Source organism: Lonchura striata, chromosome 8 (genome assembly GCF_050655825.1).
Source record: "Lonchura striata isolate lonStrDom1 chromosome 8, ASM5065582v1, whole genome shotgun sequence".
NCBI classification, from domain to species: domain Eukaryota; kingdom Metazoa; phylum Chordata; class Aves; order Passeriformes; family Estrildidae; genus Lonchura; species Lonchura striata.
In genome coordinates, this window is record NC_140710.1 from 2,163,013 (window position 1) to 2,178,514 (window position 15,502).

The 15,502-nt window shown below is 49.5% G+C and overlaps 1 protein-coding gene across 2 annotated transcripts in view; it reads right to left on the reverse strand.

The window, feature by feature from the left end:
• Window positions 1-286: 286 nt before the first annotated feature.
• Window positions 287-15,502, reverse strand: part of ROR1 (ROR family WNT receptor 1) — a 158,712-nt gene continuing 143,496 nt past the window's right edge. The window contains exons 9-10 of one of the 2 annotated variants that reach the window (XM_085586130.1): window positions 13,222-13,433; window positions 287-10,475 (exon numbers count right to left, since the gene is read on the reverse strand). In XM_085586130.1, coding sequence (XP_085442256.1) covers window positions 9,051-10,475; window positions 13,222-13,433 — 1,637 coding nt within the window. In that variant the 3' untranslated portion in view covers window positions 287-9,050. The remainder of the gene's footprint in view (window positions 10,476-13,221; window positions 13,434-15,502) is intronic. The other variant, XM_077785317.2, reaches the window with a different exon arrangement.

The window sequence follows — 15,502 nt, forward strand, 5'->3', positions numbered from 1 at the left end:
TTGGAAAAGGGAATTCAGTGCTGGGAATGCCAGGGAGGAGCGTTCCCTGCTGAAGGACTCCAGGGCCATTCCTTTTGTGGGGAATTTTAGAGGGAATTTATGGACCTCCCTCTGGGAAAAAAAAAAAAAAAAAAAATAGGTTTTTTCCTCTGCTCCTCCATTCCTCAGAAACACCTGAGCAGGAGGAGACTTTTGGATGAGGGGTTCTAAAAGGAGAGTTTTGTTTTCTCTCTATTCCCTTGAAATCCAGCGGGTGATTCTGGATTTGTGCTGGGTTTGGGGGTGGAGAACCCAGCTGGGTGTCAGGGAGAAAACACCAGAACTTCCCAAATCCCAGCTTTGTCTCAGCCCTGACCTCCAGGACACCGGCTCTGATTCCCCACTACAACTTTTGCTTTCCAAACTCAACTTCTTGCTCACTCCAAGAAACCCAACATTCAAATGTACAGGTTCAGCAGAATTCTGTGAACTCCGTGGAATGTACAGGTTCAGGAGGTTTTAGAATGGTTTGGGAAGTGTGAATTATTCTTAATATTGATTTATGAATAATGAATATGCTGATTTTGTTTCTTAAAAATATTTTCAATAATTTAAAAGCACTAGTATTTAATAATAAATAGAAATTTTAAAACCAGACACTGTTATCTTCTGGGTGCAGACTCTTTCAAACACACTGCAAAACTATTTCCCTAAATTAAATTATATTGTTTTTCCCCCCCTTTCTGCTCTGCCTGTTTGCTGTATTTTCTGCCAATGTATTTGAAATCACCCCCTAGAGAAACCAGAACACCCAAGGCTCTACAAACTCTCAAAGCCCTGATTTCATTCTTAATTAGCACAATTACACAACCCTAATGTGCTGCACTGGCTGCTTTCTGCCCACAATAATCACAGTGAGCTCTTCACTTGCATCTGGATTTTCTCACTCCTTTAATTTCTCCCTCATCCTGTTCTAATTCCCAGGAACGAGCCAGGAATGGCACTCGGCTCCACAATTCGTTTTAATCACCATCAAAACAAAGATGTTTGGAAAAATCCTGCAGACATGGAGGGGAGAGGATCATTTCATGTGGTGGGAATGAGGACAGGAAGAAAGGCCAAGAGTGCTCCGAGGAAATAAAATCTGGAATAATTTGTCCAAAAAAACCCCCTAAACCTGACAAAACCAGAGGACAGGAAATAACAGAGAGCCGCGTGGCAAAATAAAACACTTTATCACCCATCTCAACTCTCATCCTGATGGCAGAAAAGTGAAAAATGAGATTATCAGCTGCCTTCAAGCCCTTTCTGAAGTGCAGAGAGCTGGTGGGGCCCTGCCTCTGGAGCAGCTGGCTCCCAGGAGATCATGAGTGTAAATCCAGGGATTTCCCCTTCCCTGGTGCCGGCCACAGCTCCAGCCCAGCCCCTGCTGTCATCATCTGCTCCCCTGGGCTGCAGCAGGGAATGGGAATCATTCCTGCCTGCAGAGGGAACAGCCCAGACCCCACTCATCCCAGCTCAGGGATGTGCATTTTCACAGCCACAGCCACTACAGAAAAGAAATCTCGATGTTTTCCACCAGAAAAGACACAAATCTCCATCTGTTTCCTCACCTGCTCACAAGTGAAATGTTCATTTTCTTCCTGCTTCTCGGAGCTGCTGAGGAAGTCAATCCACGCTTCCCAAACGGATCCGTGGCACGAGGGGGAACATCCTGTGAGACTCCCAGGGAAAGCAGCTTTGTCACAGGGCACCAAAGGGACCAGAGGTTGTTTGCAATGCATATCTTGTATTTTTAAACAACTCAAACTCTCTGTCTCTGGGGTGTTAGCCTGGTTTCCCAGCTAAATCCCAATTTTCCTATGCAGAATAAATCTCTCCTGGCAGGAGCTGTTACTTTAGCCAAGCCTTTTGGACATTTAGTGGCTCTGCAGTTCCCTGTTGTATTTCAGCAAATGCTGATGACAAATTCCCTGATAAAATTAACAGAAACATGGAGCAAATCCTACTTGGAAGGTGCCCCTGGGTCCTTATCCTGGAGGGAGACACTGCAGGATAAAGCAGGGATTTATTTATCCAAAGCATCTCCTCCCTGGATCCACCTTGGGCAGCACCAGAGCCCAGCCAGGGCTGCACCCAAATGACCCAAAATGGTCCCAAAATGCACGAGCGCTCCCGGGGCTCTCCCTGGGATCAGTTCTGCTCCATTGGCACCTTGGAGTTCATTGTCCCATTCCAGCTCCAGCCCATCAGTCCCACCCTGCTTGTTTTTCTCTCTCCAGCCCACGCTGTTTGTGCTCCTGGGCTGAGGTTTGGATCATTTGTCCTTGGTGCCCAGCTGGAGCAGGAATTGTTTTGTCTCCCTGCTCTGTGCACAGAGCTCAGCATCCCCTGGTGTGAAGCCCAGACCCACACACTAAAGCAGCTCAGAATGTGAAAATATAAATTTAAAACCTGAGGCATCAGTGGAGTCCCCATCCCTGGAGGGATTTCAGATCCCTGTGCATGTGGCACTTGGGGACGGGGTCAGTGGTGGCCTTGGCAGTGCTGCAGAATACATGCACTCAATTTTAGCGACCTTTACCAACCTTATTGATTCTATGATGCTACAATTCCATAAAAAAATAAAACCAGAGAATTAATTCTATCCTCTCTGGGCATTTTTGATGAGAAGATGAACTCAACTCCAGAGCCTGCAGTCACTCAGGGTTTTGGGATATTGGGAATATTCCTCATGGAAAAGGAATTGCCCAGGGCAGTGCTGAGTCCCCGTCCCTGGGGGGATTTTAAATCCCTGTGGATGTGACAGTGCAGGTGGAAGAGCTGGACTCGATGACCCTGGAGGGCTTTTCCAGCCCCAGGGATCCCCAGATTCCCTCTGGCCATTGCCAAATTGCCCAGTCTGGCCTCTCCACCTGGTGTTAACATCAACCCAAGAGTTTGGAATCCCTGCAGGATCAGAGCCACACCTGGATGGGGACATTTCTGTCACCCTCCACAGGCTGCCAGGAGCAGGGACATTTCTGGGAGCTGCACAAAGCCCCAGAAGTGCCAGCAGGGAAGAAACCCCAGTGCCCTCATCAGCAGGAGGGAAAACAGTGGGAGGAAAAGAGGCTGTGCCCAAATCAGGACACGATCCATGCTTGAAGCAGGACAGGATCCATCCCTGAGCACCAGCCTGGGGCCATCCAGCCCTGCCCCAGGCAGCTTCTGTAGGATCAGAGCACCCCCAGCCCTGATCCCGCTCCGCTGAGCCCTCTGCCCCTTCTCAGGGCTGAGAGGAACCTGGAGACAAGGAAATAAAACATGAATTATGGCCCAGAGGAGCTGCCCACGCAGCACTGCTGGAGAGGAGCAGCGTCTCTGCTGCAGGGCTGAGCTCTCAGGATTGGGAAATGGGATTTATGGCTCCTTGTGCAATCCCACAGCCTGGCTGCTGAGGAAGGCGTTTCCTCAGGACCAGAGGTTTGTCAGCAGGAGATAACTTTGTCCAACACAAGTTAAAATTAACTTTTATCCAATATCTCGTCCATTTTATGCAAACTACGTTTGGGGAAAACATCCCTCATTCAGGCTATGACTTACATGAGCCTATTTTGAAATAATTATCCTATTTCTGCTACTGATGGCTGCTATGCCATAATTTAGTGTCCAAACATTTTTATTTTTATTTATCCTGCACTGCCAAATCGGTTCCCCTGGATGTGACCCCTCAGACTCTGGCACACAGGACACACACTCAGAGTTTTCCAGCTGGGATGAAGGTGGCTCCACACACTCGGCATCTCATGGGGCTTTCCCCTGCTCCCACTGGGACCTGCTGCCCTCTGAGCAGCCTGAACTCCTCCTGGCAGCTCCTGGAATGATCCAGCTCTGCAGGCAGCTGGGAGAGGAGGGAATGACCCATTCCACAGGGGCAGGGCAGCATGGCTGTGTGGAGTCACACCAAAAATCCACTGGTTCCATCTCCTTCTCCAGCAGTATCCTCAATCCCTTGGCACAAGCCTTTTTCCAAGGCAGTAAAGCTGCCCAAACATATGGAAAAGCAGATTGAGAGCAGAGGTGGAGCAGCAAAAGTTTAGATGTGAATTTGTGGGATGGTCATTCCAGCAGGAACCTGGAATTAAGAATTAAAGCCATTCCCTGTGTCCTGTCCCTCCCTGCCTTGTCCCAGTCCTTCTCCAGGCCCTGCCCGGGGCTCTGAGCTCTCCCTGGATCCTTCTCCTCTCCAGGGGAGCATTCCCAGGGGCTCTGAGCTCTCCCTGGATCCTTCTCCTCTCCAGGGGAACATTCCCAGGGGCTCTGAGCTCTCCCTGGATCCTTCTCCTCTCCAGGGGAACATTCCCAGGGGCTCTGAGCTCTCCTGGATCCTTCTCCTCTCCAGGGGAACATTCCCAGGGGCTCTGAGCTCTCCCTGGATCCTTCTCCTCTCCAGGGGAACATTCCCAGGGGCTCTGAGCTCTCCCTGGATCCTTCTCCTCTCCAGGGGAACATTCCCAGGGGCTCTGAGCTCTCCCTGGATCCTTCTCCTCTCCAGGGAGCCCCCCCAGCTCTCCCAGCCTGGCTCCAGAGGGGCTCCAGCCCTGCAGCAGCTCCGGGGGTTCCTCTGGGCTCTCTGCAGCAGCTCCAGGTCCTGCTCCAAGGTTGGGGCAGCTCTGCAGGTGGGGACTCACCTGAGCCTGGGAGAGGAGCTCAGGAGGTTCTGGATCCCAGCACAGAGGGATGGGGCAGGTGGACCTCACCCACCCCACCCACATCCTTCTGCCAGGGCTCTCTCCACCTCTTTGTGCTGGGACTGCCCCACCCCAGGTGCAGGAATTGGTGAGCAGAGGCAGCTGAGCTCCCACTCAAGGGTATTTTTCCACGGATGGGATGTTTTGCCCATTCCCCAGTGGCTCCAAGCACCCGGAGCCAGGGGCTGACCCACCCCAAAATCCAAATCCCAGCACTGCCCCTGCCATGGGGACCCATGCCATGGCTCTGCCCTCCACAGCTCAGGATGAACCCAGCACTCAGTGAGGGGGATTGGGAATCCTTGCTTTCCTTGCTGCTCCAAAATGTTCTTGGGTTTCTGATAAACTCTGGAAATGCCCAACAAACCCATTGGATTTACACAGATCCTGCTCCCAGCACCACTCGTGGTTTATAATCCCACGTGTTCCTTATAAATCTAACAGAGGTTTCTGCTTTTAAATTCCATTAAAAGAACCCAAATTCTCCGCACAGTTGAAGGTTACAGCACTGCAGAATCCTCCCTTGTGTCTCAAGGTCAAAACTCATTTACCAAGAGCTGCTGTTCCCTCTGCAGGAGCAGATAAACCACAGGATTTAGGGTAACTCAGCAAATTAAGGCCCAGAACCAGCCCAGCACCATTCCCAAGTGTGTTGCACTGTTAAATGGGAAATAAAGGACACCACAGATGATTCCAATAATTCCAGTTTTGAGTCAATTTTCCCTCCTTTGTCTTAAAGAGCTTTTGATGTGCAGCCCCAATATTGTGTCTCTCTCTGTTTTTAATAATTTTCTATTACCTCAGCAATATAAACTGCCCTGCAATGGGCTGAACTTTAATCTGGGGGAGATCAAACAGGCAGAAATACCATGGGCTGGAGAGTGACCAACTGGGGGGCAATATTCTCTCTGCTCCTATAAAAGATAGCCCACAGCAAGATAAAAAATTGCTGCTTGGATTGCACAGACATCACATTTTTGAGAGCTTCCAGACCCATGGAAAGGGAATTTTCCCATTTTTCCCCATGGATGTTCTGCAGCAGAACCAGCTGCTCATTCCACCCCCTGACCACAGAACCACGAATTCATAAAGAATCACTGGTTAAAATATTGTAACACACAAGAAAGATGCGGTCAAATTTCTCTGCAAATGCAAATTTGACTTTTTTTTTTTTTTTTTTTTTAATCTAGTGATTTTGCAAAAATATTGTGAGGTTTGTGCAAAAATGTTCTTTAGAGCAACTGTGCTCAAATGCCTCTTTTTGCTGGCTGGGGACTCTGCTTTAGAACCCCTGTGCTCACACCTGAACCACCTGGAGCTCGGGCTGCACCGTCAAATCCCTCACATCGATGGGATAATGGGAAGGAATTCCCACTGGGGCTGCCCCTGGGTCCCTGGCAGTGCCCAAGGCCAGGCTGGACACTGGGGTTTGGAGCTCCTGGGACAGTGGGAGGTGTCCCTGCCACGGAATGGGATTGAAGGTTCCTCCCAAGCCAAACCATCTCCTTTGGATGCCCAACCCCGTTTGGAGCAGGCAAAGCCAAACTCAGACACCTTGAGGTGAATCCTGCCCAAAACCCAAATTCCTCCTGAAGGATGTGCAGGAACGGGAGCCAGTGGATGTGGGAGGTAAGCACACACTGCAGAGCCTTGGATCCAGCAGGAGTTTGTGCTTGGAATGTTCTCCTGGCAGCTGGGAGCTGTTTCGGGGCTCTCCTGGTGAACGCAGATCACGGGACAAGGAAATGGGATTGAGGATTCCCAAACCTTCCTGGAAATCCTTCTTCCTGCAAAGCAAGGCACAGGTTCCCTGCTGACCATCCCTGAATAAACACATCCTGGTGAGCTCTGAGCTTTCCAGCCCTCATTTCTGCACAGGCAGCTCAGGGAATGCAGAATTCCAGCCCAGTCCCTCCTCTGTGGGAACAAAGGGACCAAATCCCCATTTCAGCCTCTGCCTCAGTGCTCTTCACATCAGCAGATATTTATTGTCTTTCACAGCAACACAACCAGCCTGGAGGGGATGAGGCTGTCCAGACTGAAGGCTCAGTGAACACGGTTTATGCAGGGTTTTATTCCCAGTCCTCCAGAGCTCCTCCATCCAGCCAGGACTGCTGCATTTCCAACATCCCTGGCTGTGCTCTCTCCTTGAAGAAGGAAGGGATGATGATTTAGCACCTGGAATATTCCCTCTCCCTTTGTTTGCCACAAAGCCAGCTTCCATCCCATGTCTGCATTCCCACTGAGGAGGGACCCCTCCATTTCTGGCAACGTTTATTTTCCACATGGCCTCACTGGTTTCTTTGGGTTTCTCCCTCTCATCTCTCCCCGAGGAGCTCCTGCCTCTCTGTTACCTCCCTCTGCAGCAGGTGGGAGCCAGGCTGTGATTTCAGCCTCAGAATTCCCAGATTTTCCCCTGCTGAGAGGGAGGCAGGGCAGGGAGAGCTCTTCCCAAGGCTTTCCAGGTGTGTTCTTCAGAGCTGGCTCATGCCTAAAAATACTTTAACCTCAAGGACCCAGCTTTGAAATAAAGGAAAAACCTCAAACTGAGCCGTGAGCGGTTTGAACGTAAAACCACAAAGTGTGTGAGGATTATTTTATGACCCCACCGCTGCTCCTGAAGGAATTTGGTTATTCCTAATTCCTGATTAAAGCCAAGGATGCTTGGCTGACAGCAGCTGAGCTTCCCTGGAAACTGGGAGCCACGGATCCTTCCACGTCCTTCAGGATGCAGGAAATGCCGAGGTGTTCGTGGTAAAACAACGTTTTAATCAACAGCAGCATAAAATAATCAGTGTTTAATATCATCTCTGGCACGTGAAATACAAAAATGCACATATCTCAGTTATAAAATAGCCTTTGTTATTACATTTTTTTTTTCCCATGCTTGCCTAATTGAAATGCCCATAATTAATAACTCAATCATCAAGTAATACAGTGATTAAAAGCATGCAGTGAAAACAAAGAAAGATTATTTGTATAAGGTAGTGGCTGAGTATCACCATAATATATTTCAGGAACATCTACATCAGGGTAAAAATCAAAAGAAACAGCCCCAAGATATAAAATGCAGAGATGTATTTTCACTTCTGCTGTACAAAACCATCATCACACTTTTGTGCAAAAAGATAAAAATAAAGTCCTATTATACAACATTGTCAACTTGAGCAAAAAGATTGTTTTTTGTGGACAATAAAAATATTATTCAGTACAAAAAAAGAGTCTGTGGAAAATGTACCGTACACAGCACGTGTGTAACTCATTAAAGTGGTTTCAAATGAAGAATCTCAATTGGTTCTACCTGAATGGGTTTTTTAATGACACAAATGGTGCATTTCTAAGTGGAAAATCGGCACTAATTCACATTATTCGACACAACTGCTATCGATGGATTTGCTGCCTGATGGAATGTGAGCCTCCCTTTTTCCAGGGTTACTGGAGTCAGAGTCACTGAAATGACACAATAAATATTCCTGGGGAAACTGATTGTCGTCTCTAAAATTGTGGTTTGGCGTTTTTCCATTACACAGTTGCATAGCAACAAAAGGATATAAAATTCCTGCTTGAGCGACTTAGATCGTGAAACGTTATCTTTGAAGAAGTTGATTCAGGTTCTGAAATTAAAGCCCTTTAATTTCATTTCCTTTAAGGCAATTCCTTAAGAGCTCCAGCTGTCCTTAGCAGCCAGCAGCAGATGAGGTTTGGAGACTGCAAGCTGGTAACTCCAGCATTTGTGCTGTCACATAAATGACATTTTTTGGTACGAATCCGAGTTCAGACTCCCGACCGAACCGAAGACCAAAATCCCACCTGAAGTAATTGATTCAGCTCTCAGATCATATATTTGAAACACAATCCTCGACTGCAACATTTACAAATATTTTCCCTATTGGCACTGAAATTGCACACCCAGATCTCCGAATCTTTGTATCTCCTAAAAAAAGAGACAAATATTAAAATATGGTTTTCAGCATTAAAAAAAGGTTCCTGTGATTCAAACCACGCCGGAGCTTCAAAAAGCCGTGAAAAAGCATCGGATAAAATGTTTTTATTTTAAAAAAACCCCTCGGATTCCCTCTGCCTCTCTTTGAATTGCTGGTGGCACTTGGAGAATCGTGGCCAAGGCTGAGGATTCCCACCAGGAGGATCCGTCTGGTCGTGCCTGCCCATCCTGGCGAGCAGTGAAACTTCACAGAAGACACTTTGCTGCGATGCGTGTCCAACAGCCAGAAAAGGATCTTCAATAAAATATTCGAATAAGGGGGAAAAAAAGAAAAATCTCTCCTGGCCCTTTCGAGCCTGCGCCCAAAGGGTTCTATTTACAAAGGCCTCGCGTATTTACAACTCCGCCGAGATCACCGAGTCGTTGGGTCCGTGGATGCTGGGGTCCCCCAGCAGGGAGGACTGCTTGGAGTCCATTTTGTAGGGTTTTTGAGTTTTGCCGCCGAACACGGGCACGCCCATGCCCGCCGGGTGGCTGGGAATGGCCATGTGGGACAGCAGGGGAATGTTGGCTTCCTGGTTGGAGCCCGACGACGGCAGGCTGGTGACGTGGCCCGTGCTGGTGGAGCCGCTGGCGCTGCTGGGCGAGCGGCTCTTGGGAGGGGGGCAGTGCTGGATCACCCTGGGGGCAGCCTGCGGGGGGAAGTGGGGCGCGGGGAAGGCGGCGTAGCCCGGCGGGATGGGGTACCCGTTGATGGGGATGTAGCGCTGGTTCTGCGCCAGCGGCGGCCCCATGAACCCCGCCAGCTGGCCCTGGGGGATGCCCTGCGCCGGGAACATGTAGTTGGGGTACCTGGGGTTGCTGAGGTTGCTGACGGGGCTGGCGCTCAGCGAGGTGGTCTGGGTGGTGGCGTTGCCGCCCGAGGGGGTGGTGGAGCTGGTGTGGCTGGAGAGCCCCTCCCAGGAGCGAAGGCGCGCGTGGATCTCCTTGAAGCGCGGCCGGCGCGAGGGCAGGTCGTGCCAGCACTCCGTCATCAGGCTGTACATCCTGGGGGGACAGTCCTCGGAGCACGGCAGCAGCTGCCGCTTCCGGATCATCTCGATCACCTCCTGGTTGCTGAAGCCGTAGTAGGGCTGAAGGCCGAAGCTGAATATTTCCCACAAAACCACCCCGAAGGACCAAATGTCGGAGTCGGAGGAGAACTTGCCGTACATGATGGCCTCGGGGGGCATCCAGCGGATGGGCAGCAGGGACTTGTTCTGCACCCTGTAATAGTCGGCCGAGTAGATCTCTCTGGAGAGCCCCAGGTCGGAGATCTTCACGTGGAGCTGCTCCCCGATCAGGATGTTGCGGGCGGCCAGGTCCTTGTGGACGAAGAAGTGGCCGGCCAGGTACTCCATGCCAGCGGCGATCTGCACGGCGATGTGCAGGAAGTCGCCGTGGTCCAGGCTGGACTTGACCGTGCCGTCCTCGTCGCTGCTGCAGCCGACGTCGGAGTGGGGCGAGCGCATGACCAGGAACTCGTGCAGGTCGCCCTGGTTGGTGTACTCGAACAGGAGGCACACGGGCTGCTCCTGCGTCACCACGCCCAGCAGGCACACGATGTTGGGGTGGTGCAGCTCGGCCATCAGGGACGCTTCCTGCTGGAATTCCGCCCACTGCTGCGGGTTGTTGAAGTCCTTGAGGGTCTTGATGGCCACGAGCTGGGCGTGGTCCATGCCGGGCAGGTAGAGGTGGCCCTTGTAGATCTTCCCAAAAGCGCACTCCCCCAGCTCCTCCATGAAGCGAACGGCGGAGAGGGGCAGCTCCTTGGCTTTGCTCTGCGGGAGAAACACCACAACAGGTCAGGACTGAAAAGAGCCTTTTTAAAGTGAAACCTCTCAGTGCAGCACGTGTGGGAGCCCAGGAGCTGGACACAGCAGCAGCGATGCCACTGGTGGCAGGCACAGCCCGAGGGACGCCGGGATCCAAGCGGGATCACCACGCTCCCAAAGGCAACAAAAAGAATTCCTTTCCATCCTCTCCACAAGGTCAAATACAACAAGAATTGGATCCACACAGATGCAGGAACCATCGGCATCTCAGCATTTGGCCTTGGGCATTTCTGTCCTTCCAATTGAATGTGACTAATTTCAGGAATTGAGGAAATTCCCATGCTCTAAGAGGTCCATGCTGAAGTGTTTTCTGGGCCAGGGCCTGGAGTTCTAGCAGGAAAAAGATGGTTTTGTTTTAAAAACCATGTCCTTGTAGCCAATTCTCCCTTGACTTTGCTGTTAACCCTTCCAGGAACAGCAGAGTCTGTTTCTGCTCCCACTTTTCTGATCCATCCTGAAACTCTGACAGTGAGTTTCTCAAAGGAGAAAGGCAAACCTTTTAAACATTTATTGCCCTTTGGTGTGCAGATACTCACTCCTGGGCCATAAAGAACCTGCATTATTCCCAACTTCCACTTGTAACACCCAAACCCACTCATTTAGGGCCCTCAGTAAATCCACAGGTAGTAATTTAAGGTTAATGAGTTTGGGATCTAGGTTCTGTAAATTAGTGTAAACATTGGCATTTGCATTCCTGAAATCATGCAAGGCCAGCTTTCCAGTGGCAATGTGGGAAAAAACCTGACATTTCAAATAATCATAGCAAAAAGCCGTTTTTGCATGAATTCATTCTAATTGTATTGATCACTTACTGCTTTTATACAAACACTGCATTAATAATCACCATAATGATGATAATAATAATAATAATAAAGCCATTTAAGCAGGCAGCCCAGCAGACTGCACAATGATGGCAGGAAATTAGCTATATTGTTGAGGAACAGATGGTTTATATTACCCAAATCCTTTAGGCTAAAACTTGTTTAGGTCTGGCATATTGTAAATTATATTTTAGTAATGAAAGTGAAATGACCTCTGTCTGACCTGAGCCTGGGTCTGTCTGTTTGAACCAACAGAGTGGAAAACTGGGGGAAGAAAATGAAGTCATAAAGTTTTGGCAGGAAGGGCTCACTTGGAGTGGAGCAGTTGTAAATCTGCTCAGCTTTTGTTTGACAAGTATTTGTCACACACGGGTGTCCAAAATGTAGGGAAGTGTAAAATACACAAGAGGCAGCAGGTCAGGGGAAAGGGAAACCCACCCCTTCCACCTCTTCTTCAGCTCCAGGACAAGATGTCCTTTATTTATTTTATCTTTGAATGCAATTAAAATCCCTTAAAACTGGAGGAAATGCTAACATTCCTATTTACCCAAGCAAACAACTGCCTCAGTGGGAGCTTGAAGCTTAAATGTGTTTTCACCCAAAGCTGACATCAATTTTCAAAATAAGATTCCATTTCCTTTCCTTGAAAATATTGTTTGAAAGGCAATCAAAACAGTGGAGACAGGGAGAGCTGGCTTTCTCAGTGGGAAAATCCTGAATTAGCATAAATAAAATGAAAATATTCCTGCAGCATATGACTTGCAAATGGAAAGAGAATGGTCAATATTTGTAAACATTTCCAGGAACTTCTGCTTTCCTGTGCTGTGTGTGCCAGCTGAAAAGGTGGGAATTGCATCCTCAATAAAAGGATTGAACCCCAAATTTCCAGCAGAACAGGAAGCAAGAGGCAACCCCAGACTTAACAAAATGCTCCAGGAGGTTGGATGCAAAATGCAGTTTGGACACTGACTTTATTAAATGGTTTTTTTACTGCTACCAACATTTTGAGCTACAACTACTCCAAGCTGTACAGGAAAGCTGGAATTGGGAACTTCCAAGGAAAATGAAGATAAATTCACCAGGCCAGTGTGTGTAGGATTGAGATACAGGTTTTCACTTTAAAAGAAGAAAGCCTACCAAATTCCAAACGAGCAAAGCCCATCAAGTTCTTGAAGAACCCTAAAATACCCTGAGCTGGAAGGGACTCCTGAGGATCAAGAGCCTTGGCATGGTGTGGAACACAAAAATGCTCTTCCAGGGCATTCCTGTGCCTGTGGATGGCAGGAGGCACCTCCAGCCCTGCCCGGCACATCCCACCAGGAGCACAAGGTTGGTCACACTTCAATCAAAACGATTTTTAAAATTCTTCCTGAACGTGGGGCTGTGGTGCAGCCAAATGCCAGCAGCAGGAGCTGTGCTGCAGGCAGAGCCTTGAGGCTGTTTTGATCATTTCTGCTTTTAGCTGAGGGAATGGGGAAGCCTGAAAGCCCAAGGAACAAATCTTTCCAAAGGTGATTTAACTGAGTGAAAGGTGACAGATGAACTGAGCAGAGCCATGAAAAGCTCTCCTGAGGAAATGCTGAATCACATCTTTACCTGCAGTATCCTCCCACTTAAATTAGGTGTTTTAGAGATGCTTCAGGAAGGCCTTTCTTGCTTTATCACACAAAAACTCCATTATTTCTCCAGAGACACTGACACACAGGAATTCCCCCCTTGGTCCAGCACACGCTGCTGCTGTGAAAACCCTCACAAAAATCACACAAATCCCAGGCTGGAAACCACCTGAATATCTCAGTGCTGGGTTGTTTGAAGCATTTCCCTCCCTGCCTGTGGAGCCAGCAGGTGTGGGAGTAGAAATGTGGCTTTACCTTTGGTTTGTAGGCGTTGAGCATGGACATCTCCACGTTCTGCCCCCGGACGTGTTTGGGCTGCCTCTGCACTGGAGGGGACGAGGATTTCTGGTTGTTGCGACAGATGCAGATGAAGAAGAAGAGCAAGGCTATGGCCAGGGGAATGGTGACACTGGGCACCAGGATGTACAGGATTTCCATTTTATTCTTCTCCTTGGAATCCTTGTAATCTGGTTCAGAAAGGAAAAAGAAAACGGTAAGGAATGAAGCATCCCATAGAGTCGAACACATCCCTGGGTCAACTAAAAGTGTTTAAATGAATAAATCATTTTTATCTTACTGAAATCCACCTTCAGTGCTGTTTTATTTAATTAATATTAAAAGGAATTCTTTTGTGGAGGAACAGTTCTGTGAGGACACACAGGAACAGTCCCTGCCAGGTCAAACCTGGTGATGGGCAAGAAAAAGTGGAATGCTGTAACATGGCCTGGGCTTGGGCTGAAGTGACAGATCCACAGAAAAAGGAATTTCTAAAACACCTTATGGAGGAAGCTTGTGGGAGGTGTCCCTACCCATGGCAGGGAGTTGGAACTAAGTGATTTTTAAGGTCCCTTCCATGCCAGACCATTCTGTGATTCCAAGAGAAGCTCTGGTGGGAATACAATCTCCTTATTTTGTGTCTTGGTTTGAGACAATTTAAAGGAGAACAATGGATTGAGCTGCTTCCCTTCAAAGGTTCAACCAGCCCTTTCCAGCAAAAAGGAATGGGTACAAGCAGATGTGGAAAAAGAACAATTCAGTGCAAGCAGAGCCAGGCAAGCAGGCTGAGGTGCCAGGAAAGCTGGAGCAGGGATAGAAGGGAGGAATCCAGGGGAGCTGGGAAGGAGGATGGTGTAGCACAGCCCAAAGGCTCCCTGCAAGCCCTGCTCCCTCTCAGGGCTCTTCCCAGAGCATTTTGGAAACATTTTGGATCCCCTCTTTGCCATTGCCCAGGATATCCAGCACTGCATCCCCTGGCTGGCTCCAGCCTCCCAGGAAACGCTGCTGAGGGAAAAGCAGGGGGAGAGGGGAGAGGCTTTGGGAGGAGCCCAGGCTGACAGGGACAGATCCCAAATCCCGAGAGCCCCAGGGACAGATCCCAAATCCCGAGAGCCCCAGTCACAGGGACAGATCCCAAATCCTGAGAGCCCCAGTCACAGGGACAGATCCCAAATCCCGAGAGCCCCAGGGACAGATCCCAAATCCCGAGAGCCCCAGGGACAGATCCCAAATCCCGAGAGCCCCAGGGACAGATCCCAAATCCTGAGAGCCCCAGGGACAGGGACAGATCCCAAATCCCGAGAGCCCCAGGGACAGATCCCAAATCCTGAGAGCCCCAGGGACAGGGACAGATCCCCCATCCCAGGAGCCCCAGGGACAGATCCCAAATCCCGAGAGCCCCAGGGACAGATCCCCCATCCCAGGAGCCCCAGGGACAGGGACACAGAGCCTGCCCTGCTCTGCCATTTCCCAGGAGCATTCCCAAGGTTTAGGGTGGAATTACACCCGGATTAAGCTCTCACTCCCGGGGACTCGAGGATCCCCCAGCCCAGGCCAGCCTGGCAGTTTCCAAGGGAATTGGGAATGCCTGAGGCTGCCTCGGGGGCTCTGGGAGAATGGGGAATGTTTTATTATCCCTGCAGGGTCACTCCAGTTTGTTTGTCTGTGTTTTCCAGTCTGGATTTGTACAAGTGCTTAGCGGCCCACACAGATCTCTTTTATGCACTTCATTAAACATGAACTTGATCTGAAGCTTGGGCTTGACTCAAATTGTGACAGAGGCAAAGTTCAAATGGTTCTGGATGTCACTTTGCATAACCCCTCTCCTCTTTCAGGCTCACGCTGTCCTCTGCTCCCCCCACGTCCTCTCTGATCATTCCTTTCAGATTAAGTTGTGCCATCTGGTTTTTAATTGAGAGGAGGGGTGGCCCAAATATTCCTACAGCCTTTGGGAAATGGGAGAGGACTAAAGCACCATCCCTGTTCCCAGAGAGGCAGGGATTGACACACTGCCCTTCCCAACCTTCTTAGGCTGGGCTTTGCTAAGCCTCATGCTCGAGTTACCCCGTGTTTCACATCTCCCCTCAATCAGGCTGACAAACTCTGAGGAAACAAATCTCTCCCAGCTTGTGAGATACAGTTGAAGAAAGGAAAAGAAAGCAGCAGCACGAGGCAGAGGGAGACCTGGGCACCAGTTCATCACCTGAGCTATTCCAGTCAAAGGCAATTATTATTCTTATTAAGTAGCAGCCCCCACTGT